Source organism: Falco biarmicus, chromosome 5, assembly GCF_023638135.1.
Source record: "Falco biarmicus isolate bFalBia1 chromosome 5, bFalBia1.pri, whole genome shotgun sequence".
Taxonomy (NCBI): Eukaryota; Metazoa; Chordata; class Aves; order Falconiformes; family Falconidae; genus Falco; species Falco biarmicus.
In genome coordinates this window covers 47,199,052-47,226,756 of record NC_079292.1, presented here as the reverse complement: position 1 = coordinate 47,226,756, position 27,705 = coordinate 47,199,052, and the positions used below count along the sequence as shown (strand labels likewise).

General features: G+C 42.2%; 2 protein-coding genes across 3 annotated transcripts in view; one reads left to right on the top strand and one right to left on the bottom strand.

Moving 5' to 3' along the window:
* AMDHD1 (amidohydrolase domain containing 1) overlaps window positions 1–12,698 on the top strand; it is a 16,567-nt gene extending 3,869 nt beyond the window's left edge. Inside the window, exons 5-9 of one of the 2 annotated variants that reach the window (XM_056339043.1) lie at window positions 4,121–4,346; window positions 5,817–5,941; window positions 8,344–8,437; window positions 8,837–8,997; window positions 9,444–12,698. In XM_056339043.1, the coding sequence (XP_056195018.1) occupies window positions 4,121–4,346; window positions 5,817–5,941; window positions 8,344–8,437; window positions 8,837–8,997; window positions 9,444–9,558 (721 nt within the window). In that variant the 3' untranslated portion in view covers window positions 9,559–12,698. The remainder of the gene's footprint in view (window positions 1–4,120; window positions 4,347–5,816; window positions 5,942–8,343; window positions 8,438–8,836; window positions 8,998–9,443) is intronic. The other variant, XM_056339044.1, reaches the window with a different exon arrangement.
* On the bottom strand, window positions 12,401–27,705 carry HAL (histidine ammonia-lyase). The gene is made up of 20 exons (XM_056339042.1): window positions 27,337–27,705; window positions 26,838–26,898; window positions 26,637–26,664; window positions 26,269–26,343; window positions 26,098–26,170; window positions 25,947–26,013; window positions 25,723–25,760; window positions 25,518–25,643; window positions 23,948–24,087; window positions 22,012–22,059; window positions 21,120–21,267; window positions 20,942–21,037; window positions 20,753–20,811; window positions 19,840–19,920; window positions 18,287–18,352; window positions 18,017–18,182; window positions 15,449–15,583; window positions 14,418–14,526; window positions 14,244–14,313; window positions 12,401–13,217 (listed from the first exon to the last, which is right to left on the bottom strand). The coding sequence occupies exons 1-20, from the start codon at window positions 27,581–27,583 to the stop codon at window positions 13,068–13,070; spliced, it is 1,983 nt and encodes a 660-aa protein (XP_056195017.1). The 5' UTR covers window positions 27,584–27,705; the 3' UTR covers window positions 12,401–13,067.

Here is a 27,705-nt window from a genome sequence, read left to right as displayed (position 1 = left end):
AAATTTTTAATTTGAAAGAAGATGGGGAAGCATTATTTAATGGATACTAAATGCCAGCATAAGCTTAGCACAGAACACCCTCCTCCCACTGGTGCTCACAGTGAGCATAACGTACAGTGAGCATAACAATATTTCAAAATATTCCTTTACAGCAAGTTCTCCTGCTTGAGTTTTCGGCTATCCTTCAAGCTTAGTCTCTGCCATGAGCTTTTATTTTTATATTTTATTTTATCATATACTTAATATTTATATATCATTATTATATTAAATATATATCATATTTATAAAATTAAACTTTTTATATAATTATAAACATCACATATATATAAATATATGAAATATATATTAAATAAATAAATATTATTTAATAATACCTCAGTAAACAAAGCTTAGTTATGCTTCCATGCAGTGAAGAATTACATATGTCTTATAGGCATGAGTAGAAAATTAATGTCCTTAATCACAACTATTTTGATGGCTGAAGTAGGCATACCATAACAAGCCTTCCTCACCTTGATGGTTTTTTCCTTATGATGAAAATAACATCTTCAAGTTACCAGATTTCATTGTATGAAAAAATTAATGAGGAGTTTTACCTAGGTAGGTGCATGTGACCCATGTATTTTGACAGACTAAGTGGCAGGCTGCTGCAAAACAAGGCACATACGGTGGAGGCAGGCGTAGCATCACAGTGATACTGTAGCAATGTTTATGAGATGTTAATTTAAAAAAAAAAATTTTTTTACTCCAGAAAAAGCCTACCTCTTCCAGCATTCAAGAAAACATGACCTAGAAAAAATTATTTGCAATTTAATTATTGTGTATTTGGGGCAGGATGGGAAATTTTCTTTTGTTAATGTAACTCTTCAAAAGGAATCCTATATCATCTTCTATAACTGGAAGATGGTTAAGAATAAAATAAGTATAATCTGCTGAAAACATCAAATATTTCTTTCAAGAAGCTCTACTAAAATTTGGAGGACTTAGTGGTTAAATAAAATTGAGGTTTTACTCCCACTTTATATATATTTCTTAGCCCTTCCTTTCCTCCTCCTCTAAAAAACCTGGGGAAGATTTTGGTCAAAATCACGATCAATAGTCTTTCCCACCAAAATATTTCAAGCATTTCTATAAACTATTGAAATAAATTCCAGTGTTTTTACAAATATATCAAATCTTATGTGTTAGAAAGACAGGTGTACCATCTCATTCTCTGCACGGTTCTGTCCCCACTGATGCATATCAAGCATAACAAAATACAGGTAGTGAGGATATTCTATTTTAAGTAAGTAGAAAATGTTGTTGGGGAATTGAAGAAATTTCCTGAAGGAAATACTGAATTACCTGTATTTTCTAACTTGGATCTTCTTTTCATTCAAATGTTCACATCTAGAATATTTTGCTTGAGTTTCCTGCTACTCTTCAAACTTAGTCTCTGCCTTGGGTTTTTATTTTGACCAGGAGGAATTCTGCAGTCCTTCCCTCATCCAAGGCCTGATGATCAGAGCCATGGTCCTCATCCTTTGGCTGGCTCCTGAACATCTGGGTTCAGCTGAGGAAAGCATCCTGCTTTGCTGAGCTGCAATTTTAAACTGAATTTCCTGCAGCTTCAGTAACAGTGGAGGATTGCAAGGGGAAGCAGGCTTGGGGCTGGGACTTGCTCTGTAATATTACATATGCAAATGAGTTTATGATCTTGTGGATTCCAGAAGCTGTTAAACAGACATCTTCCAAGTCATTTAAGCTCATGCAGTTTGCTTTCATCTTTATATTCCATAAAACTGCCTTGTAGTTCACTTATGCATAAATCTTACGAACAGAAGAGTAATATTGATTTAACTATTTTTATTTAAAACTTCTTGATTTATGCAGGTCTTAAAATGCAATGCCTGCAAGATGTTTTTTGTGGCAGGTACTTAATGGTTATTCTTGAGTAGATGGCCGTTAAAAGTCTAATAATCTTGTGATGGTTTTGGAATGATCATGGTCATGCAAATTCATTGCCATCAATCTGCTAACATGAAATCAATTTAAAATCATTCTATTTAATGTGAAACAAGAGAGCAATACTATGCTTGCTCACGGAAACTGCTGCTGAGACCCCCACAGGGCTGCTGCCGAGGAGCGTTGTTAAGTTCTTGCTGAGGCATTTGCTTGTTTACGTCTTGTACTTGGTTTAATTTACTGTTGCAAGTCTGGCCTCTTACAGCTGAAGCCTCTCCATAAAGTTCATTTAATTGGCAAAAGTGCCAACTCTTCCATGTTGCCAAGTCTTGCAGTATGTGGCATGTCTTGTAAAGCCTCAGTATGTAGAGTCTTAAGAGGAACCTACCTCCAGACTTGCCAGTACTGGTTATTCTTTTTTTTCCCACCTGGAAATTAGCTTTGGGCAAATGCTGAGAACTTGCTGCATGTATTTGTCCGTGATTCTAGGCATATGGTGATTCCGTCTGGTTTTCTGTTTCTAGAAGGCACCATTGAAACATGATTCAAACTGACCCTGCTGTGCACCAGGGGTTGGGTCAGATGAGTTCCAGTGGTCTTTACAAACAAACACTAAATCTGTGGGACTGTGATACAGTGCACTGGTAATACACAGTATTATGGTATGATAATGGTAATACGCAGTACTTAGTGAAGTGTGCACCAAGCAGGGCAGGCGACTGTAGTCTGAGCCGTCCTAGAGAAAAGTAAGGCTGCTTTGTTTATAGTGATCCTTGTTCCATCCATTCCTTTTAAGAAATGTTTCCAGCCTTGGAACTTCCAGACTTCGAGTATCTCCGGTTCTTTAGGAATTGAATCTAAAATGCTTATAGTAGGGGGGCAAAGAAACAATTGCTCTATCATCCCTTTAGTCATAATTTTGAATCCAATTTATGATTGTGGGGATGTCTGATTGCAATTGTGGGTTTTGGTTGGTTTTGTTGGGGTTTGTTTGTTTGTTTGTTTGTTTTTTGATTGGCAAGGGTTCATTGTGCATTGTGCCCTTTTCATCTTTGGGAAGACATTTTGGAAGTGGTTTCCCGAGCAGAAGTCTCTTGTGTTAAAACAATGGCAGTTATGCATTCTTGGGCATTATGTCCCCCAAAAAGTGAAACCAAGACTTAGGTCTCCCTCTGTTTTGCCTTGGCTCTGGTCCTCATTTTTTAGTCCAAGTTCCTCCAAAGGCTACTGAGTAAAAGAAGAAAAGGGAGAAGCTCGAGCAACCTCAATGACTGTTACAGTGAGAGGCGAACAAAAGAAGGGCCATAAGCTGGGTTCTGCTCTGCTTTAGAACCACACAGCCTCATTTATAAATCTAACCAGAATTTGGCTTCTTGAATTTGCTGCTGCTGTAAAACTCCCAAGTCGCCCACACATGGTACTCGAATAATGCTGGTCTGTGCATGCCCTGCAGGGCCTGAAGGGAGGATTGAGGTGTCACAGGCACCTCTAGCTGCAGTATGTCACTTAGCTTTAGATCTTAAAATTGCAAAATATTAACTTAACTGCATATTTTGGGATTGTTTGCTCTTTCAAAAGCATTTACTGATCTGTCCCGGGTTATCTTTGCATAATAGGGGGTTCACAAATAGTTCTGGCTTTGGCAAATTGAACCTCCAGAGGCCCCTCTGACTTAGAAACAGTTTTCCAGCTATCGCTCTGAATGATATGAAAGGAGGAGAGATACATTTAATGATTTGTGCTGTACATCCCCTTTGAGCTTTGATACTTGCATAACAATATTGCATGCATACTATTTAACATATATAATAATTTACATTTTTGTAAATAGTTGTGTTTTAGAATACAGTATAAGGAGGTCAGAATATATGAATAGGTAAGCAGAATAATTAATTTTAAAATAACCTGTATCTTGGTTAGCGATCCAGACACCAACCTTATGAAATATATATAGCAGTGCAAGCTAATATTCTTTGAATTGAAAGTAACTCAAGTTTGAGAGTACATGAATTACAGTAGTTTTAAAATTTTAAATCTGCAGGTTTGTTGAGTGATTTGTATTTGCATCATTTTCTAAATAATCTTGTAATTGCATGTACGATTTGAATGTTTGCCAGACTTCAAGGATGTTATTTAATATTTTCTTTTATGTTATATAATATTTTCTTTTCCTTAGAGGGAAAACTGCTACTGAAGCCACAGATGACATTATCAATAACCATCTCCCTAAACTGAAAGAATTGAAACTAAGTGGTGAAATACATGTTGACAATATAGATGTGTTCTGTGAGAAGGGAGTCTTTGATCTGGAGTCTACTAGGAGGATTCTTCAAGCTGGAAAAGATATAGGGTTACAGATTAACTTCCATGGTGATGAACTCCATCCAATGAAATCTGCTGAGGTACGTCTTTCTTAACATTCAGTTAAGCCATTTTTGCTCTTGTGACAGCTGAATCTTTGAAAGAATTGCAGTTTTCAAACCTGAGGTTTTCTTTTCTAAGACTTTATAAAATAGACCGTTCATAGACACCTATTTCTATCAGATGATAGAACGTGCAACCCTAGTGCAGCTTTGGTGTTGGGAGAAGGGTTTGCCGGAGTCAAGAAGACGCTCAATATGAGTTATGCATCTTGCTCAACTTTATTAGTTTCTACCACTACTTATATAGAACCGATACATATGCATATTCGTAAAGCAGAAATGTAATTGGTTAGTAGTCTCTAAATGTGCGCGGTTCTCACACCCCTAATTATCATGACTAAAATAAGCATTCTATCCATGTAGCTAATTGTGTTGCTGTGCTTCAGCCTTGCGGTTTGCTACTCCCTATTTTCCCATACCGGTCCCTATCTCTCTTGGCCCTGCACCTGCTTTCCCAGCAACTGTAGCTTGTTACAGCCACGGCCTGTTAGCACAACATAGTTACTCGGTCTCAGGATTCAAGAATAGCTCAAGGCTACCTTGCTTGTTATCTTCAGCACAGCAACTTCAGTACAATTCTGATTACAGGCCTATTCTAATACCAGGCCTGGATTGTGCAGATCTTCAGAGATTCTAAAGCCATGCTTCTGCAGCCATTCTTCTGCACTTTGGAGTTAAGGACATGGGAGGAAGCCTTGACCTCTGGGACTAACATTCACTGCCTAATCAAACATTGACTTTGCTTATCTTCCACATGGGATACAGATGGGGAAGGTGGATATCTGTGAACCCAGCAATGGCAAAACCACAGTTTCTATAGAACTTGAAAAATCTTTTTTCCTTAAATGTCTTGTCAACAAGTCAGATGTGCGGTGAGCACACTCAGAGGGATGGTTTAGGCAAGAATAGGCTCCCACGTATCTTGATTAAAAAAAGTCACTCTGAGACCATGTTTCACCATCATATAAATGTTGCTTCCTTTCTGTGGGGTCAACTCAAGTTATTGTCTGCTGTAATTGAAAAACACCAAAAACAAACAAAAAGTTGATTGATCATAAAAGCCTTTTTGGTGTTTCACCATTGAAGGCAGCAGCACTACTACTTCAGCAACCAGTGTCAGTTTTGTGAACTGTTTTCTGCTGGATACTTTATGAACAGGAGTTGATAATGGTTTTACCCATAGCAGTCCCAGAGTTTGCATGGTAGGCTGATTAAAAACCCCACCAAAGGTATGCTTGCACTTAATAGATGGTTAATACCTTTTTGTGATCAACTTTTCCTGCAGTAAATTAGCAAATGCTTTCTCTCTATATTCTGTTTGTTCTTTTAAGTATTCTTTATGATTTTTCTTTTAGTAAATTTTACATTAATAGTGAAATGTCGCCTCCAGTTGTTTGAGAACAACAACTGCTTTACTGAATTGAGTAACTTTCTTGAAAATTTGTGTAGCTTGGAGCTGAACTAGGAGCCCGGGCTATCAGCCACCTGGAAGAAGTTAGTGATGAAGGTATCACGGCGATGGCAAGAGCTAAGTGCGCTGCTGTCCTTTTACCAACAACTGCCTACATGCTAAGGTAAGGCCACCAGATTGGAGGGAAACCTTTGTAACAGCAAAACCATGTTTGTGATTTCCAGGTCTTTTAATGTAAAAGCATAAGCTTGTATCTGTGCCTTAAAGATCAGGCTGGATCAGTGAAGACAATCACAAATACAAAGAACTGAATGAAACTCCTTACATCTTGTTTCTGGAGGAGATCCTCAAAAATGAGGCAGTACCATTCCCTTCTGAGGAGTCTCACAGTAGATGCGGAGTGGTTCAGTCAGCACTGGAATTTAACCCTTATGACAGGCTAAGGTAATAATAGGGCATTCATTTAGGGAGAAAACTGGACCTTTAATCCATTCAGATTCTTTAATCTATTTAGACTTTGAAAACTGAGTTGGCTTCTTTTCAGGTAATTATATCTGCAATATATGTATTTGCTCTCTTGCAGAAGGTTTTGCTGGGAAGTTAATCTTTTGTTATCAAAAAAGCTGAAAGACTGTGGGTAGCATTTTAAAAATCTCGTCTGATTTTACCCAGGCAACACTGAGCAGAATTGCCTTAAGAACACAATTTTCCATATGCAGATATTACTGATAAACATAGGTGGATCACCTGCTTACCCCTAATGCCAAAAATAAGCCAATTAGATGATGAGGACCATGACCCAATAACACCTTCCTTCCCATGAAGAGAAGATCCTTGAGCTGATATTGGTTTATTTTCAACACCCTGCTTTCTGAAGCATTGAGGCTTGGGTCATTGCCACCTGTGCTCACTCCTATGTCCGTGCTGGTGTTTCTGTTTGCGGTTAGTTGTTCATGTCCTGCACCAGTGCTTTTGAACCACTGGCTGATTGCAACTACATGCGCAGCCAGGATACAGATCTCAGGGGGGATGTGTGTTCCCTCCCAGGCAGGGAGGTAAAGGACACACAGAGGCACAGCCACCCATGGAAAAAGCTGCAGCTGTTACTCACGTGTTACTCCAGAGATTCCGTGCAGTGGAAAGTTTATAACCCCAGGATGAGCCTAAGATGGGTATAATAATGAGCTGTAAGAAATGAGGCCTCATTTGTTGCGGTGTCTGGTGCACTGTTTACTGAAAACAGGTCTCCTGGTCTGATGTATTCTAAAAATGAAGAAGCCATGAGCGAGATACTCATTAAAAGAGTATTAGAGGGCTGAAATCTGTGCAGTGTATGAGAAGGAGTTGCTATGATGTCATGTGGTGCATCTTTTGCTGGCCTCCCTCAGCTCCTTCTGTACCACTTATGAGAGCTCAGACCTTGGGAGGTCTGGCTCCTGCACTGTCCCCTGGCTTTAAGAAAAGCAGTAGTGGTCAGGGCTTCACCTGATGGCCAAAGCTGAGCTGGCAAGTGCAGCTGGAGAGCCGCTTAATGGTAAGCGCACTTGTTTTGGCCTTTGCTAACCATTGCCTGCAGTACCCCTAAGAAGTCTGGCGGCATGGCGCAGCAGGGGGTGCAGAGGCTGGAAGGACACATGAGGATGGGGAATGGCTCTTCAGACAAATCTTTTTAAACACGGTTAACTCCCAGGGCATCGTGGTGTGCAGGAACCGGTGGTATTTTCTCATAAATCTGCTAAGAGGCTTCTATAGGGAGAGGATTGGCTTATACCAAATGTAAGTACTTCATCGAGATCTCATTTATTGTTCTTTTCTGTTAACTACGGTGCTTTTAATACTGCTTTTTGAGCAGCAGTTGCTGTAATGTTTCATTTTTATTGTTACACTAGTTTATTTTCAGACACCATGTTTGGCAGCATTGGCTTTACTAGCAGCTGTGGTTAAAACTTCTTAGGGAGTATATTTCCTAGTGCCCACCCTTGCAAACACCTACCCAGTTTAATCCAGCATCCAAACAATTTTGAAATGGCTATTCCAGATATTGAAGTTATTGAAGATCTATTTTGCATTAACATTGCTAAGTGAGCAAATCCGCAAATATATACAAATTAAATTCACAACCTGAACTTACTATTTTGAATTGCCAGCAGAATCAGGAAGGAAGGACTGCATCGCTTGTGCCACTGCTCGTATTTGGGAGCCTGTCTTTGAAGCTATAAGAATTAGAAAATTACATTTTTGAGAAATGAAGATTTTCACCTTGTAAATCCTCAAAGTGGCTGAGGTCTGGATAAATACCAGAACTTTGGTGACCTGGAGCCCGATAGTTTGTACTGCCTGCTGCCACATGCTGTTACTGCAAAAGCAGTGGATCACACTTCCCATTTATGCTGTCCATAGGGTGATAGGTAGGGAGTCAAGAGAAGATTTTGGGCTTTTGTCTCCGGAAGGATTAGTGTAACTGAACGCATGAATGTAGCCAAACTGAGTGATGACTTTTGCTCCTGTAAATCATCATATAATAACTAAGCAAATTGTACTGACAAGTGTCTTTTTCCCCACTAGACTGAAGCAACCTCAAGCTAGAAAAATGTTAGAAGAAGGAGTTATAGTTGCTCTTGGCAGTGACTTTAATCCTAATGCATACTGCTTTTCAATGGTAAGCTATTCCTAATACTCATGACACCACAAAATTATGAAATCTCTTTGTAGTACAGCTTGTGTATAGATCTTGCACACTTAAAACATTCTTCATAACCGCAGAGACCTGTATGCCCTGCTCAGGCAACTGCTTATGCTTATTTGTATTGGTAGTTTTTGCCAGAAGTTCTTGAAACCAGAAGGGGCTCTATTCTTCATATGCACTGAGAGGCTTATAAAAAAGGCTCTCAGACTTCCTGATTTTAGAGTTCCCATTATGGAGTTGGCAAGATTTGCCTTATGCAGGACAACTCCTTCTGTTGCACCAGGAGGAAGGAGAGTGCTTAGGGATGTGAGGCATGAAGAGCTTTATTTATGTGACTGGTAACTCCCATGTTCCACTTAATTTGCCGACCAGCCTATGGTGATGCATCTAGCCTGTGTAAACATGAAGATGTCAATGAATGAAGCATTAGCAGCTGCCACCATTAATGCGGCTTATGCCCTGGGAAAGTCGGACACGCATGGCTCCATAGAGGTTGGCAAGCAGGGGGATCTTCTTATCATAAATTCATCAAGGTTTGTTTTTCCATTGTTGTTTGATATGGGATTTAACATAAGGGACTTTGTTTTTCATGATGTTTAGCTAGTGGAGAGGTTAGTGAATTCCTCGTGCTTTAGAAGTTATTTTAATCTGAAAAAAGGGACATTGCTAGCATCTTAGAGCCATTTTCATTCTCCTTAATCACTTCAGTGGAAAATAAAGCCTAAGACTTTTGGGGCTAATATTACAAATGATCCTTGCCTAATTACAAATTATCTACAGATGTTTATTTTGTGGAAGGAATTCTTTACTGATTTGTACATTAACTCACTGTATTCATGCAACAAGAGATCGACATGTAGACATGGAACAGTATTTTCTCATGGTTCAAGCAAATCTTTTCTAATTGCCAGGTATACTAGGTATGTGATCTGCTTTTATGCAAGTCTGGGTATTTGTAAACCACTTGTTGTCTTTTTAGGTGGGAGCACTTGATTTACCAGTTTGGGGGACATGAAGCACTGATCAGCTATGTTATAGTTAAAGGGAAAGTCATCTATCAAAATGAGAAGTGTGGGACAATGAGCAGTTACTGAGAGAAGACAGTCATTTAGAAAGCTACTGTAATCAAATAAACGTGGAGTATTTCAAAGCAACAGACAAATCAGACTTGTATTTACTGGTAAATTGTTTGCCTGCTCACCTTACCAGCCCTCTTCTTCAAGCAAACTTTACCAAGTGTTACCCATTTGGTGCATCTTCATGTCCCTTGTCCTTCTCTCCATCGCCTGAAAGTAACTTCTAACTGTATCCAGTTGAAACAAGGCAGTTTCCAAAAATTGTTTCCTATACAATTAATCTACAAGATTACTGTATTTGAAAATAGCCCCAAAAACCCACCAATGAATGAAGAGGTTTGGATCCAGGTAAGATTTATTGGGAAGAGTAACCTGTGCTGGAGGGCCAGGGGCTCAGTCGTGCACATTTGGAATGGCCTTTGGCGGTGCTGGGAGGCTATAGCATCCTGAGGCGATGTTCATAGGTCCCATCTCTGCGCAGTCCCAAACCCAGTAGATAGCAGGAGCCACAGTTGTGGTGGGAAGCATGGTATCTTACTTCTCCAAAGTACAAAGTCTCCTGGTTTCTGCAGCCCTGAAACTCAGTGGGAGCCCAGCAAGGTGCTGCTTATCAGCTGGTCTGCAACTTTGTCCCTTGCTGAGATTCTCAAGCTCCTTTGGGGCTGTATGAGCACAAGAAGGAGGAGAGGAGGAAAGTGCAATCACGTACAGCACCCGCTGGGCTGCTGAAAGTTGGAGTGCACTGTAAGCTAGAGGTTGAATCAGACCTACCATTGGAAATCGTGATGCCAAAACCTTACAGTTTGCTCTTGGAGGCAGTTAGCCCAGTGAGGTCTGGTGAGTACAGCCAACCTCTCAGAATTTCAATTACTCTGAAATTTTAAAGATCACAGGCAGTGTTGTACAGATGTTCCAGAAGAGACCTGATTCCATTTATTCTAGGCTGAATCTGAAATAACATGAGACATGTTTGTTCATGGAAGTTTGAATGTACATCTGATGATAAGTTTGTGAGTATGACAGCTACTCAGAGTAATGTCAAAAAACAAGATCCTGGGTTTTTTTAGAGCGCTCTTTTTTCTTTCAGTTACTATTTTTTTCTGGGGCTTGTACCATCATTTGGGGATGTGGTATATAGAAAAAAGGATGATACAGCTCTGGAGAGTTCACGCCGCTGCAGTGTTTTGGCAGAAGGTCTGGAGTAGGGAGGATCTGTGAATACACACTGACTGAGGCTTTTCAACTTTTCAAATGGATGGTGGCTGCAGAAACAAAAGGGCTTAACTGTCTGCAGGTGAAGTCATAAAACTACACCTGACAAGTATGAGAAACTTAGCATCAAAAATAATTATTGATAAAAGCAGTGTGACATAATCTGTGGTACAGAGCAGAGTGTTTTAGTGAACTAGAACCCTGAGGAAGGACAACAGTCTCATTCTGATTAACAGATATTTGAAAGGCATCACAAACATGTGTGAGCTTCTGATCTCCCTGAGCCTTGGGCATACCTGTTAACATCCAAAATACATAACCCACCCCCTAGAGTATCTTTGATCATGCTTTATTTGAGGCAGGCTAGCCAACTAAATCAGTTTTTAAAACAATTTGATGGCATTCTTACCACTAGATGTGTTTTTCTGCAAGCAGATGTTGTACCAGATGTGGGTGTGAACTTTCTTTTTCTATAGAGCTTGGAAGAACATCTGAAGTGTGTGAGCTCATGGTCAATTCTGCCCACGACAGCCTTCATAAATGTTTATGCTGGCAGTTGTGGAAAGCTGTCAGGGTACGAGCACAGGCAGTTCTGCTCTGCAGTGTGTAGCCGGAGTGGTGCCTCTCGGCTTTGCATAGGCTGGTGCAAAGCTGAGGCCACTGTGCTGCGGCAGGGGCAGGTGGTTTCTTGGTCCCAGGCAGCCAAAAGCAGAGGTGAGTGGGAAGCAATGCCCAGCACCTCCTCTCTTTAAGTACCTAAGGCGTTTGGGGGCCCAGGATTGCATAAGGCAAACCTCAAATATTCTCTCACTGGACAAGAATAGGCATTCATGGCCTGAAACTACTGACATGAGGGGATTCCACTCTCACACATGAGCTTTGACAGGAACCTCAAGCGACACGCTTGCCTGACCAGCTTAGCCAAATCCAGTAGCCGTTTCGGAGCATGCCCCTGGGCTGTAATTAGTGGCAGGTTTGCAGTTAGAGCATGCAGTTACACTTCAGTGGCACAGCTGGCTACACAGTCCTGCTGTCGCTTGCAGTGCTGTCACCACCTGCCAGGGAAGACGCACACTACTGAGACGCAGGAAGCTTTTTGTTTGCTTGGTTTTAACATGGCTCACTTCAGGGGTGATGTTCACTGCCCTGGCTCTCACAGCAGCTGGGACTGGGACACTTTGGTGCTGAAGGAACCTTATGGTTCAGCCATAACATTAGGCTGAAGGCAAATGGTTGACCCTACAAGGTGTAAGCCTAGATTTTATACAAAATGGCACAGCTTCAGGAGGAGATTGAGATGTGCCTGGAGCTGAAAGGTTAGTGTCTTACTGGGCACATGAGGGAGAGACAGAGATTGGAGATGCTGCAAATCAGTTGCCAGAAGGAGCTCAGCTGGGAACTCGTGTGCCATGCGTAGGTACCCTAGTTCCCAGGTCTTGTGGCCAGGTTAGGTGGCTCCCTGCTAGCTTGCCATCAGGCATTGAGTCCTCTCCTCAGGGCACGTTTAACACAGCAGGTCTCAGATGCTCAAGGGTAGCCCCACACCAGCACTGTGGCTGCCCCCTGCAGCATAGCCAGCAGCCTGGGAAGATTTCTATCCTATGCTTTTCATCATCACACACGACAGGAAAATAGATGGCTACAGCCGTATGTGAAGCCTCAGTTTATTCATTGCAGGTGCAAGCCCATAGCTCTTGAAAAGTTGCAGTAAGTGTAGTACATCACCAGAATAAAATACATTTGTTCTGGAGCAATGATGTCCATAGCACATTTTTATGCACACAGCTTTTCTGATTTGTGAAGCACCTGCTCTAAAAATGCCCTTGTTATACAGGAACCTGTACCTCACATATGATCTGCAAAAGAGAGGAGAATTAAGTGTAAAGATTAATTTTGCTTGTGGCAGAATGAAGGGGACCACAGCAGTTACTGCTCCCCCCCCGCCCCCCCAAAAAAAAAAAAAAAAAAAAAAAAAAAGAGTAGTTCAGAATATTAAATGTAGGCTGATACCATTGGCACAGACAAAGAGAAAACAAGCAAAGCTCTGTATAAAATATCCACCCATTTCAGCAAGAGTCTGAATGTTTTGTGTTTGGAAGCTCAGGAAATTCAGTTGAAACCACACTATCATGACAAAGCTGTCTTTCACGCATGAGGAGACTAGTGAGCCATCTCTCTACTATCTGTATGAGCTCCTAGGCTAAACAGTCAGGTCCTTTGGGGCACTTGGGGAAACCACACTGAGTTTGAGTAGAACGGCCACCCTCAGGCAAGGTCCTGGAAAGGATCTGCTCTCTACCAGAGGACCACAACTCTTAAAGTTCATCCTGATGCCTGTGGTCGTGACCAACACCCATATTCATTTCCAGTGATCCCAGGGAGAAAGCTGTTGGCGAAATGGGTCTTGATTCAGGGATGTGTTCCCTCCTGTACTTTTCAATGTATGGTTCAGCCACTTCCCACACCTGTGAAACAAGAAAGTGAAACAGCAGAGTCAGGGGTAAAACAAAAAGTCAGGTAAGACATCAGTGCACAAGTCCAGGAAACCCTGTAGAAAAGTTATCAGGATGGAGGTGAGAATTACAGACCTACGCAGACACGCTGTACGTGATCAGTAGAGGCAAAGAGGCAGGCAGAGCGAGGTTTAGGGATGAATGTGTGGATGCAGTTGACAGTGAATGGGAAAAGATAAAGCTCCAGCAGGACAAGGTGAAGGGACACAAGGTGAAAGCATTGTGTCTTGTTACCAGGTTAATGCTCTGTGTGCAATAGTTGGGAGAGGATCACTGTCACGCTGTAAAACCACTTGGTCGTGAAGGAGGTGGCGAAGCAAAATGCCAGCTGACACGGACAAAGAAAAAGGGGAGGGATTGGCAGCTGGGATTTAAGGCAGAAAAGAAAAATTTTATACAGTCTTTTTTGTCTCTTCTCCTGTAAGGGCTGCGGGGGGGGGGGGGGGGAAGGCAAGCAAGCTGTTTTCTTGTTTTCTTCTCCCATTTGGTTACTCTCCTCAATTCTTCTGTTATTTACATTTGACAAACAAATAAAATAGATAGATCCTATAGCTGCACAAACATTTCACCACTGCTATCCCCTCATGCACATCCTCTTATTGCTTCCAGACCATGCCCAAGTGCCTCAAGGCTGGGGAACACTCAGGATCACCATCTGGAAAGATTGCCAATTTCTCTGGGCCTATAATCTCTGGTTATAGGACCCTGCTCTCAAACAATTCAAAGTTGGACCCATGTCTGGACCCTGCCAGATTTAAAGTTGTTTATTACACAGGGCAAATTCAGGAACTGATTTCTAAATCTATCCCACCAAAACTAAGGAAAAGCAAATCGCAGAGGATCTGCTGGGTTCACCCCAGGCAGAAGAGTGCATTTAGCGAGGCCTGCCACTAAATGCATGGAGAGGTATTTCCAAAACAGAGCTGCAGCGTGCTCCTCAGGACAGTCCTACCAGATGTGCCAAAAATCAACACCTGCCTTCTGCTCCACGAGCAGCCTGTGAGCTGCTTCGATATCTGGGGCCATGAAGCGATCCTTCATCCAAGGCCTGTAACGAGACACATGGTGAACATTGGCCAAACATTAACCACCACTGCCGGCCCCCAGGCTCCAGCCGGGTAACCTCTGGGGGAGGCATTTATCTGATCTTACCTCACAACAGAACGCACAAGGTCATAGACCTTCTCCAATGGGGTTGTCGTTCTCAGAGGGCGTAGGAATTCAATGCCCTGGCAGGCAGCAAGCAGCTCAATAGCCAGAACTAGGAAAACAGAAGAGCAAAAGGGATTTTCGGCAGGTACAGCTCAAGGCGAGGTCTCCCTTTTAAAGCTATCCCTGGTGTTTGCTCTGGCTAATATGATATGGTTTCAGGCAATGTGAAAAGAGCAGTGGATCCACACACCCTAGAAAGGCAGCCCAGCATCAATGACCACCATAAATCAGAAAACCTCCTTAGGCCTGAGTAGAAAGGGGTCTGAGCTATAAAAGTTCTGCCTATGAAGCTTGCAAGAGCCTACATGATAGCACCAGTAAAATTACAGAGCTTTGGAAGAGACTCTTCTGTCTGGAGAAGTTTACACCACTATCTGCACATCTCATACCTGATCATTATTGTCATTAGTTCCTCATTTTCACAAGCCAATTCACCCAAGGAACTGAGTGAGCCAACTGGATATAGGACACACTGTTTGTCAGCGTGTTTTTGAAACACATGGTTTCTCAGACTCGTTTCTCTGCACAGAAAAATGTATTTCTATAGAACTAAGTCTTCAGAGCACTCAGATGTATAAACCTAAGTAGGCAAGTGAGTTCAGTATTTGTGTGCCATGTATTACTCTGCTCTTCCACTAACAGCTGACATCTGTAGCTAAGGACACCATCTGCCAAATAAATAAATACAAAGCAAGAGAACAATCTGTCCTTGTAAGCAAGACAGGAAAATTTTTCCGAGTGTCCTGCAGTAAGCAGTTTTTTTCCCATGAAAAACACTTTATGCTAGATTTACCTAATTTCTGTTAGGAAGATCCAAATGCTTGTAAAACTATGTACTCAATATAATATTTTTAGATAGCTCTTTCAGATGGCATTAACTTCTTTTTTGTTAAAATACAGAGAAATGGCATGAATATCTTTGTCTAGTGACAGACATAAGGTCTGTCTGGAAATCAGCATCTTAATTTTACCTTGTTCCACGTGTTCAATAACTCTCAAAGCTTTTCTGGCTGCCCATCCTCCCATGGACACGTGATCCTCTGTAGCAGCACTGGTTGAGAGAGAATCCACCGAAGAGGGGTGGCACAAGGCCTTGTTCTCAGAAACTGCAAAAATCCAGTGCAATGAATGTAGGACAGAATAGGCACAAGACAGCAGAAGCAACGGCCAACCTGGAGCAAAGAGCCTGTCCACCACCACAGGTCCAACTATTGCTCCTCTTTTGAGGATGCATCCATTTTTTACCTGGACTGAGTAATTTGTGATAAACACCTTGAAAACTACTTATTGCCTCTGAAAACAGTAACCAGTATCCATCCTCAGGTGCAAATATTAACCAAATGTAGAAAGACTACTCGCTCCTCCCCCCACACCAGGATTGGGTTGCTCTGGCTCAAAGGCCTGATGGAAAAGAAGAAAAAGAATGGACAGCACAACTGAAATACAAGCCTGGTATTGCCTGTCACTCCAAGGCAACTCTTTGAAAAGGGCATCGGTTCCCTCTGTTTTCGGTCACAGACACTGCCCCTCCCCTGGCTTCAAGGAGAGAGTAGAGCTCAACATCTGGCCTCTTCTCATCAGAGCTGAGGCGCCTACAGAACTTGCTCCAGGAAGATGCAGGAGCAGGACACAAATCCTCTCCCACCCTCCTTGCCTCTCTACGAGGCTGCCCATGACCCTCCTCCAGGCACACACACCCCTGAGGGTGGGAGTGCTCTGGCTTTGAAAGCCAGTTGCGAGACTTGGAGCAAGTCTCTCAAGCTGCACCTAAAGGCAGGGAGAATTTGGCTGCAGGAAGGGCTATAGGCACCATCCGGTGACAATCTGAGGCTGAGAATCGCTCTTTAGAAGAGAAGAAACAAAGTCTGTATTCAGTGCTCTGGCTGCACACAGAACTTTTCCTTCTGAACCCCAACAGGATGCTGCGTGACACCCTCACCAAATTAGGTGTTTCAGAAAAGCAGTGAAAGCAACAGAGAGTTGGTGACACCAATTGTAAATAGGCTGGAGTGACACAGTCCAGGGCCAGATCCCAGCTGGCACATTCAGGCAGGTAACAGCAGGTCCCAGAGAGACTGCGTGTGGCTACTGCAAACAGTTCGGTCCGGCAGGCACGGTGCTACCAGCGAGAAAGGGAGACACATCCAGTGGCATTGCAAAACATCTGCAAATGTTTTGCAGCTTTATCTATTAACCCTGGGAGTTGGTTAGCTGGTACACAAACACCTTAGAAACCGGCAGTGAGACCTTAAAACTATTAGTAATACTTTGTTAAAGCAAAAAAAAATAAAGAGAAAAGGAAAAAGCTCTGACTTCACTTTTAGATAAATTCCTGGGTATTTTGACCAGGGAAAGATGATTTTAACCCATAGACTCCTGGTGTCAGTGCAGCGATGAGTTAGGAAGCAGAGCTGTCATTTTCATTCCCTGCAGCAGAGACCACAAACGCCCCAGAATCTTTTGCTCCAGATTGCAGAAGTGAGCTGTGAAACCTGAAGCCAAGCAACAGCTAAGGCCTGAAGCTATCCAAAACTCTGCCAAACCAAAAGTTTCCAGTCTTTGAAGGGGACAAGCCCTTCAGCTCCTTTTCCAGTCCCACTTCCCAAAATGGCCTCTGGGCAGGGTACCTTTATTGTATCAATTTAGTTCATTGGCTTTTTTTCTGCAGGATGTTTATCTACTCATTTATCTGACATCATCTGTTCCTTTGTCTGTTTGCATCTCTTATGACTTGCCCTCTGTTCATAGCACGTTTATCTTTATGTTGGCTCGTACTTTCCTGAACCTATGAACTGTAAAATCCCAGCAGCCAGCAGGCTTCTTGTTGCCTTAGTCATTGAGTAGCAGAGGAAAAATGTACTAATGCTTATTTTTAGTGTGCTTCCAAAACCATCTCTGGGAACTCCAGTCTCCTGAGGACTGTGGAGTCTGATGTTGATGTACAGACCTGGCTGTTAAATGGAGACCCTGACTACCAAGGGTATCAGGCCCAGCTTTGAGACAAGTGGTGTCCCCATGCTGGTGAGAAGTGAGGGAAAGAGCTATCACCTGCTTACAGACCATAACTATTCTAGCAGGTTCTACCTTCAGCAGAACAGCTCAGACAGATGTATGTGTGTTGCATGCAGTGTTTGCTGTTAATTACAGCCCTAACTGAGCTGATCTGCAGGCTCCTGTGTACACAGCTGTCACTGATTTCAACCCGAGCTCTTATGACGGTGACTGTAAATCAGAGCACTCCCTGCAAATCCCATACAGATGCAAGCAGGCAAGCATCCCCACCAAAGTCCACCTAAGGGTTTGCCTGCTCAGAGCACTAAACTTGCTCATGGGTTCAGTGCAGAATAAAGAACCCCGAGCTAAAATAATTGCAGCTGCACTCACCACTCAAACTCTGCAGCCAGACAGCACAAAGCACGTGGAGAAAAGATGGAAAACAGGAGTGAGATGCCTTTGTATCTACTATCAAATTACAACTGCCTCAATATAAATTGGGTCTTTCTAGCTTTCTCTCTTGATGATACTGCTCAAGCACTCACCCAGGGCAGCTGCTGTGCAGTGTGCAATCATGAAGCCAGAGTTCAGACCACCTTCAGTGACTAAAAATGCAGGCAGTTCGCTGAGTGAGGGGTTGCAGAGCCTCTCAATTCTTCTTTCACTAATTGCAGCAAGTTCATGCACACCAATTGCCAAGTAGTCCAGAGCCTATAAAAGAAGATCTTGTTAAACCAAATGACAGAAGAAACAATCAAAAAACCCAAACAGAAACTAAGGGGCTTGTTTGTTTGTTTCTCCAAATACTTAATTACCTTTGCAGGATATTCACCATGAAAATTTCCTCCAGAAATAGTCTCTGCTCTTTCAGCAAACACCATCTTGACAGAGAAGTTAAGGCACAAACATGAGTGAAATATAGTTTACATGACAGAGATCTGTCAATAATTGGAATATCTTAATTGTAGGAATGTTTGTACTAATAGGCTTTTATTTGCAAGCACATTATGTTACATCTGCATGTTCACTTTTAAAAAAATGAAGACTCAATCTCAGTTCTCCAAATCTACAGATACAGTTTTGACACGTGTATTTCCAAATAGGCTACATAAAATGAGGTCTCTGATCAAGGTGGGGAGGGGTGCAAAGAAACACATGTTCAGACCCTAGCATAGTTTCTCAGCTCCTTGGTATATTCTCTCCAATGCTGTCTCACAAACGGAGTTTGTTACTCACTGTGCAAAGAGCCAGTCTCACACACAGAGCTGAGATATCACTTACTGCATGTCTGCACAGAGATGGGTGCTAGGTGGTACATCCACAAAGCTAGCCCACCTCTTAACACAGTAAAACATTTTATACATTTTGAACAATTGTTTACAATTATGTTTAGTCACATATTTTCTCATTGGTTCTTATGAGCCTCACCTCCATTTAAAGGTACAGTACTCTTTTCACCCCGCATGTTCAGTGGGGAGGGGGCTTTATTAGCAGGGAGCTTTCTTTCCTCGAGGGGGATCTTGTAGTATGCTAATTTGGATAGTTTACAAATAGTTCAAGTAATTTTCTGTTTGGTCTCATTAACCACTTGGCTCTCCTTGCACTTATCTTGTTACGCCCCAGCTTGACGTATTTATGGTGTCTATCCCTTCTCCCAAGGCTATGTTTCGTTAACTACGTGTATCATCATCTGTTTTTCAAATTCTTTCATATTCATTATAGATATTTACATAATTTGTCTGAATATCAAGTTTTGATCTAATAACAGAGCCAGTTGACTACATCCATGGTAGATACAATATTAGACAGGTTACAAACAGTAATGCTTATCAGCAATTGATAATGATATTACATATAGGATCACTACACGGCTGAGGGGAACCCAGCCTTGCTCAGTACTAGCGCAAGAACTGTGCACAGAATTTACCAGGCTGAGCCACGATGAGGCTGACCAGCCACATGTCTTTTGTCTGCCTGCCCTGACTTGAGTGCAAATCTTGCTCTGTAAGTGCAGGTTTCACTCATTCGGCATCAACAAATTTTCATATGACAAGTCACCATCTGTCTACGTCCATGTGGTTGCCAAGTCCCATCTATCTACATATTCAATATAAGTGTATAGAATTTAATCTAGGAAACCATTAACATGCACCAAAGCATATGCACACGTGATTTCCTTGCCCCAACACACTTGCACGCACCAATGCAGACATGGGGAAAGGAAGAGAGGTTGATGTTGCAGCAAATCAGTTATTGACTAAAGCCAGTTATGATTTTTTTTGCCTCCTATGCAAATAATTATATAGACAAAAAGGATAAAAAAGGCCAAGCAAAAAATTACATAGTTATAAAGCCATCAAAAAGATACAGGGTTGTCCGTGGCACTATTGATTTCAGTTGTCATTATGTCCTTCACAAAAGCAATTGTATCATTTACAACTCCATGGACCTGGAAAAAAAAAGACATTAGCACCTGAACTTAGTATCTACACTTAGTTAATCTTCAGAACGCTGAGCTGCAGGCACCCTCTTTCCCATCACCTCAGTCTCTACATCCACACATGAAGATGGACTTGGATTTGCTCTTTACATCCACACACAAAGATATTCTTATATTTGCTCTTAAAATCAGGAGCACCAGTGTGGGACACTGCCCATCCTAGACACCTGAAAGACTGTATTTACTATTATTATGGCAGTAGTGCTAAAAGGGGAATCTGAATATGTCATTCTTTGTTTGGGTTGGTTTACCCTAAATGGAAGATAAGATACTTAATCAGTGGCAGAACTGTTATCAGGGGAGAAGTAGCCCTACAAAGTCCACATAGAAAACAGAACCTCTCATTAATTAATGGAAGATAATTAAATAGACTGATTTAATAGCTTTGCTCATGTTAAAACTCATAGGATTGAGTTCTTCCAGTATGTTTGAGGTACTACACTCTGCCTGCTTCTGCAAACACCTTTCCCCAGTTCATGGTCCTAGCATCAATGCAGAAGAAATGTCCTACAAAGCCTGCAAGCACACAAACCAGCACCTTCCCCCTGCTTCTGACACCTGGCCTCTTCCAGACTGAATACAGCTGTGTTAGATGCTGCCCGATGGGTGTGTGCACAGGATCAATGAAAAGTCTCCATTAACACTAACTTCAAAGTGAGGGAGAAGCAAAATAAAATGGCTTCCTCTAATGGAGTCAGACAGCACATAACAGTATTTCTGAGGTAGGAGCTTCCCCATCATTTATCTACTGCTACGAAAGGGAATAAAAGTCAGTTCTTACCTGAGGGCAGCAGCGCATTGTGTATGCATCCTGCACTCGGTCACAGAATCTGTGGCTCTCTAGAAGGAACAAGGGAGGAAAAAAACAAGTATTCCTCACATAACCATGAGGAACCTGAGCATACAGGCTACGGTTGAAGAACCCAGCCTGTCCCGGTAACCTGGAAGGGTGATGGTTGAGATTGTTCACCTGCTATTTCTGATGGATGATGGTCAGAATCTAGAAGGGACCTGAATCGAAATGCCACTTCAGCCTGCCCTCGATGTGGGCGCACTGCGTGGATATCTAGCACAAGTCAAGACTGTTAGGTTTTGCCTCTCGTGTCAACAACTGTTACGCAAACAGAGAGGAACAGCCCAGCACCCACCAGTGTCAAAGGCCCTCGTTGTACCCTTCAAGACTTCAAGTGTAAGGGCAGCAATTATGTCAGCTTGTCTAGCTATAGCACTGGCTCTTTCAACCGCTTCACATCCCAGCGAGGTGATCATTTGTGTCCCATTGATGAGAGCCAGACCCTTCAAAAAGAGAGCAGACGTTAAGCAAACTCCTTGCAGCTATTCCACACACTGTGACAACTCCCCGTATCTGTGATAATTTTCCTCTCACATGAGTGAGTTACAGACCTTCACTCGGCTTCCTGGATCATCCTGAAATCATGATGTGCACAGTTTGACTCTTTGCTATGTAAATTGTCAGTGTTCATGACCCTACTAAGTCACTTATATACACCCTTGGAGCTCCAGTAATTCTAAGCAAGAGGTTTATTTCATGTTATTTAAAGCTTAAGCAAGAAAAGTACAGGAAATTTGTAGTCTTTTTCAGTTCTTTGGAAGTGGAATGCTATATTTATTTCTGCTTAAGTTATTAGTTAAACCATCTCACCTAGTTTTAATGATCTAGAATTCAGATACCTAGTTCAAGTCAGTCATCTGAGCTCCTGTTATGGTCAAAAGGCAGATAGGTACCTTGAGAAGGCTTCTTGGACAGCTGTTTCAGGATGATATATGTGTTTTCTGGAGATGCCAGTCTCTCCACCAACTACAGAGCCAATTTAAACATCCAAGTATGGGTCTGACATTTCAAGTCAAGTAGGGTGACACTACAAGAGGTGAATCCCACTCCTGGTAATACTACATTAATATCCTTCTGGAGCTTAATTTAAAGCAACTGTTAATTCATTTCATGCCTAAATTGTAAGTATGAAGCAACTAGTGACGGACTGTGCTTGTTTTCCATCAGCTGACATTATACTTTTTTACCTCTTTTGGTTTCAAGGCAATTGGTCTCAGACCGTGGGCTTCCAGGACCTGTGGAGGAGTTTAATGACAACAGAATCAATGAAAAATATTTTTCAGTAATTCAATTACCAAAATTTTTAAATCTTAACTGTTTCCATAAATAAAAATATTAACAAATTCCTTAAGTGATGGGAGAAATAGAGCTCTGTATCACAAACATTTAAAATGCTTTTTTTTCTGCTGGGCTAAATAAGGGACAACATTTTTTGGCTTCCAAACTAATGCTTCATTTCCCAGTGCCAGTAAAAGAAGGCAGCAGGAGCACTGAAGTGAAATACCATCACAGCATATTAACACCTACTGTGTATTTAGGTGTTGGAAGAGCCCAGGGTAGGGCCATGAAGATGCTCAGAGGGCTGGAGCACTCTCCTGTGAAGACAGGCTGAGAGAGTTGGGGCTGTTCAGCCTGGAGAAGGAAGAGAAGGCTAAGGCGGGGGGTGGGCCTGAAAGAAAGCTGGAGAGGGACTTTTTCCAAGGGCATGTAGCGATAGGACAAGAGGGAATGGCTTTGAACTGGAAGAGGGTAGATTTAGATTAGATATTAGGAATAAATTCTTCATTGTAAGGGTGGTGAGACACAGGAACAGGTTGCCCAGAGAAGCTGTGGATGCCCCATCCCTGGAAGTGTTCAGGGCCAGGCTGGATGGGGCTTTGAGCAACCTGGTCTAGTGGGAGGTGTCCCTGCCCATGGCACAGGGGCTGGAACTAGATGATCTTTAAGATTCCTTCCAACCCAAACCATTCTGTGATTCTATGATGGGAGAGAGTAAGAGGAGAGAAGGCTGGAAACACCTTGGGAAGGTAGTTCTGCCAACACCCTGCCTCATAGCAGGTTTGGCTTGGCATAAACTGTTCCTTTATAAATGATTCCCTAACCTTTTCTACAGAAAATCTCCAATGACAGAGGAGTCCTCCTCAGTTTATTCTACACGTCTATTCTATAGGGCAATTGCTCTTCTGGGAAATGGAGGGACAGTATAACCTTGATTCTGACTAGAGTCCTCTCAACCTTTCCAACTGAAGAGGTAATACATCTCAGAGGTGTACAACTGTAACTTCTGGTCCTAAAGGTCCAGGACACACTGGCCTGCTTCCTCCCTACTCCTCTGCTTGTGTAGTTCTCAGTACTTCTCCAGCCTAGAGTGATGGTACAGCTATCAATCCATGAATAAATCTGGTGTTCAAATATTCTTGGATTGAAGTGATAGCTGTAGCAGAACATGAAAAACTGAAGGGGCCAGACTTGGAGATATGCAACACTAATTCAGTCTACTGATGTATTCGTGACAGAATTAATTAAAAATTAATTCCATCATAATCATTCATTGTAATGCTAGTCAATTTATCAAAAATTAAATGTGCAAACCTGTGTGCTCGCTTAAAGCCATTATAAAATCAGTATAAATTTTACTGATAAGTTACCACTTCCAATAAATCTCCAGTCATCCTCAGCATCTGAAGTTTTGAATTTGTGAGGTGACACTGGGTTTGTTGGAACAGTGTTAATGTTCATAGAGCTGAAGACACAGTAATAGTTCTTTCATAGCTGGTATCACACCCTGTCCCTCTCTCCAGGTCCTAAGTGATGTTACTGTGGTACCTTGTACTGCAATACTATAGCATGATACCTCTTTAGGACTTAATAACATATTAATAACTTAATAACATAGCTGCTCCACTGACATGTAAGGTCAGTTATTCCATTCTCATGGATCCACCTTCCTCAAGGTAGAAGATGAGCTGCCAAAGGCAACCTAGTCCCAATTCAAACTGGTACAAAAAAATCCAGACTTTAACATGTTATTAAACTGAACAAAAGCTCTTTCTCTCAAGGCTACATGCAATTTGGCAAATGAGCCAGCAAGCAGAAAAAAGCAATCAGCTGCAGGAATCTTACGTATTTAGCATCAGCCCAGCCACTCTTTGGGGACCACATCTTTCCCTCTCCAATTAATCCCAGAGCAAGATGAGAGAGGGGGGCCAAGTCTCCGCTGGCTCCAACTGTCCCTTTCTCTGGGATATAAGGAAGGCAGGATGCTACAAAGAAAGCAAAAACGACTCCTGTTAGAGCTTCCCCTCGATACACTCCACAGAAAACAGAGAAGCCAGCACATGAACGCGGTCACAGTTAACATCCTGCAATCATAGCCAATGGCACCAACATGACTACTCTTGCCGCAGACTGGGATTTGCCCCTGCTCACAGGCTAGCTGCAGTTTATAAAGAAATCAACCCCCTTCTGCACTTAGTTCTGCATTTAGTTTTAGAATGGGGGGACCAGAGCCAGGGGCAATTGCATCTACAGCCACATAAGCCAGGCAGGTAAAACATCACTCCTCTCAGCTCTCTGTTGCAGGGTGACCATCTGGTGTGGACAAAGCTACCTCCTGCTAAACACTGGATTACTGCTAGAAACCATCTTCAAGCCCTCTTGCCCCATCCTACTCCTCTGAGCACTGAATGAGTGGAAATGAAGAAATGGAGTCCAGGGAACTGCAGAAAAAGCAGGGACGGGACCAGTCTGCTTCTCTGCTTTTGCAAAGCTAAACACTGAATTGCAGCTCCTTCACCCACTGCGGGAGGAAGGAGGTGTAACAGAGGGCAGCACAGAGCCTGTAATCTTTGGGCCTCAGGTATATGCACATGGCTCTTCTCTCACGCATGGTCCATAGCCTCAACAACCTTCCAATCTATGGTTTATGAAAAAAGAGAAGGAAAGTTGAAGCTAACACTCTAACACAGAGAGAGGGTGCTCTCTGCTCACCACTGCTGCACCGGCATGCTTTAGCAGAGGGACCATCAATGGACATCTGCTAACGAACAGCACAGCCACCCCTTTGGTTTCCGTGCTGCAGCGTCCAGCAAGGCCACCCAGCTTTAACACCTATGGCCATCTGACTTGCTGATTAGCTGTGCAATTCTGTGTGGCTGCCTTGTAGCCCTTGCTTACAAACACTTGTGTAAGTCTCAGGGGGTCTACTAACAAAAGCAGGTGCTGCTCAAGCAGGTCTACTTGGCAAACAACAGCACATGCAGTTTTCTACATGGAAATCACCCCCATGCCCCGCCACAAATCCCAGCATCCCTAATGACAGTGGCACACACATCAGCACACACCCAACAGGACAAAAGTTAAGAGATTTGAGCCCTTGTAGAAGAGCCTGCCCAGAGTCAAGAGTCATGCTCTTGGTCAAGCTTAGTCTCAAACCTGACCTCTCAGAGGCTCATTTCCCAAACTTCTGCCTGTTGCATCCCTTTCTCTCAGCTTCTCCCATCAGTTCTTCTCATATCCCAAGTTCTTAAAGAGAGGAATGGTCTCCAGTTGTAAACTTGTACAGCCAAGCTCTGGTCTTACCAAGTTGAAAGACCAACATCTGTAGCTTGACCTACTGTGCTATACCCTTTAACGAAACAGTTAAAAGAGAAATAAAAGGGCAAAAGGGGATTTTCTTTAAACATCTTTTTACCATTGAATGCTTCAATAACTTGCTGGAGCGTTTCTAGGGATATTCCGCTGTATCCTTTTGCTAGGACATTGATTCTCAGCGCCAATAGCATGCGAGATCTCTCTGGGCTCAAAGGTTTCCCCACACCTGGAACAGTAACCCTCTTGGTTACTAACCCACTACCAACAGCAGCAGCAAAGGGAAACATCAAGCCATTTCTCATTACCTGCAGAATGCGAACGAACCAAGTTCACTTGAAGCTCCCTATGAAAAAAATATATGTAAAACGTCAAATAAATTTCATCAGGTTTTATTTTGCACAAAACAGGGAAATACTGAAGCAAGGAGCCCTCTCGTCTAACCACAGAGTATAAATGTACAGGGTTGAACTGCTCCCTCTTCTTCCCTTGCTGAAAAGAAAGGACAGAGAAAGCCACGCACACAACTTACCTCAGCTTACTGTTTGGGATGACAGTCCTGGCAAACTTCCCAAATCCAGTGGTGATTCCATAAACAACTGCAAGAAACATACACTGCTGGTTAAGGAGGGAACCTGATGAAGTTTTCTAAACAATTAATAGTCAGAGATAAAAATAGTTACCCGTCTGTTCCTTTACAATCCTTTCAATCACTTCTCGTGATTGATTGACTTTTGCTTCAGCTTCAGGCGTAAGCTAAAACATGAGTAGTTTAAATATTAGTGTATCTGTCGTTATTTAACTGTAGAAAGATAAACATGTAATTTTTAGCTGCATTTGTTCGGAATCTTTACCTTTATCTTGTAGAGCCCCTTTCCTAAATTGACCAAGTCCTCCGTTGTTAAGCTGTTGCCATCTAAAGAAATATACTACACCAAAGAACCATCTTTTAGTTTGGGATATGCATACATATAAAGTTGCTTAATAATCAGAATTAAAAAAAAATAATATCAAAACTCAATCGTAGGAAGCTTGCTCATGCTCACCTGTAAGACAGGAACTTGCTAACAAAAACATAATAAGCACAGTATAATTTGGATTCCTAGACCCAGCCAATCTAACAGCCCCTGCTCTTGTGAACATTGCAGTGGCTCAGCTCTCAGCATGTTCTGGTGAACAGCAGGATTCGTTACCGAGTTGTAAAATCATTGGCAATTCCTACCTGTTCTGGTTCTCGGTATTTGCTATATCTGAAAGTTCTGTAAAGGAAAAAAGAGGGCAGACAGGATTTCACAGGTAGTGACCATTTGATTACAGCTGGCAATGTGTTTTAAGAATGGAGTAACTCTAAAAGAACAGAGAAATCTAGAAAATTAGAAATCTGGAATTATAAAAAATTCACAAAACGCTCAAAAAAGGATACAAATGAACTCCTTCTGGCTGAGATGGTATGAAATCTGGAGACATTATATCTCCTTCTATAACTAGAAGAAATATGCAGAATAAACACAAATGGGATTAAATTGCATTCTACACATAATTTGATTTGTTTTTCATTACAATACACAGCAGTAAGAATTCTAACTTGCAGTTACCAGCCCTGAACATATTTATGTGCTTTCAGGAAAATAACAAAGGAGTATATATTTATTTAAGGTACTCTAAAGGCAAAAGCAGAACAGCCCAACTCAAACATATACTATATATGACATCATATACAGATGGTGTATATAGAATCCTGTACCTTCTAAACCTTGCATAGTTCTGTTCCTAAAAATTACATATTCTTAAAACACTTTGGCATTTTTCCATAAAAATTGTTAGATACTATGTCAGATACAATTTTAGATAAACTAAGCCACTTTGCTGACTCAGATGCCAACGCAATCACTCTGCAATGTGTTGCTTGAGGTTTTGCTTACCAACTTCAACAAATTCATTGTCATCGAGAGCATCCTCCACAGTATCATCAAGATCCAGCAAGCCAAGTCCCTTGCACCTTCGAATATAAAATTTTACTTCTTCCACTGAGGCGAATCCCCCGTTGTCAGGTTTGTTTTTCATGTACCGTCTCACAGCTTCCTTTCCCAGCCACCCAACTGTGTTCTTGCAGCTTAAGCACGGCACTGCCAGCCATTCCCCTCGGACATGCACAGTGTATCTCGGCATGTTTTCTCTCCAAAATTGTCCCTTGACCAAGAAGGGCTGCAGCGTGCAGCAGCCTTACATTTACCACGCGATGGCCTGGAGAGCAGTGTCCAGCTGGAGTCCAGTGTTGCAATTGGGCAGAG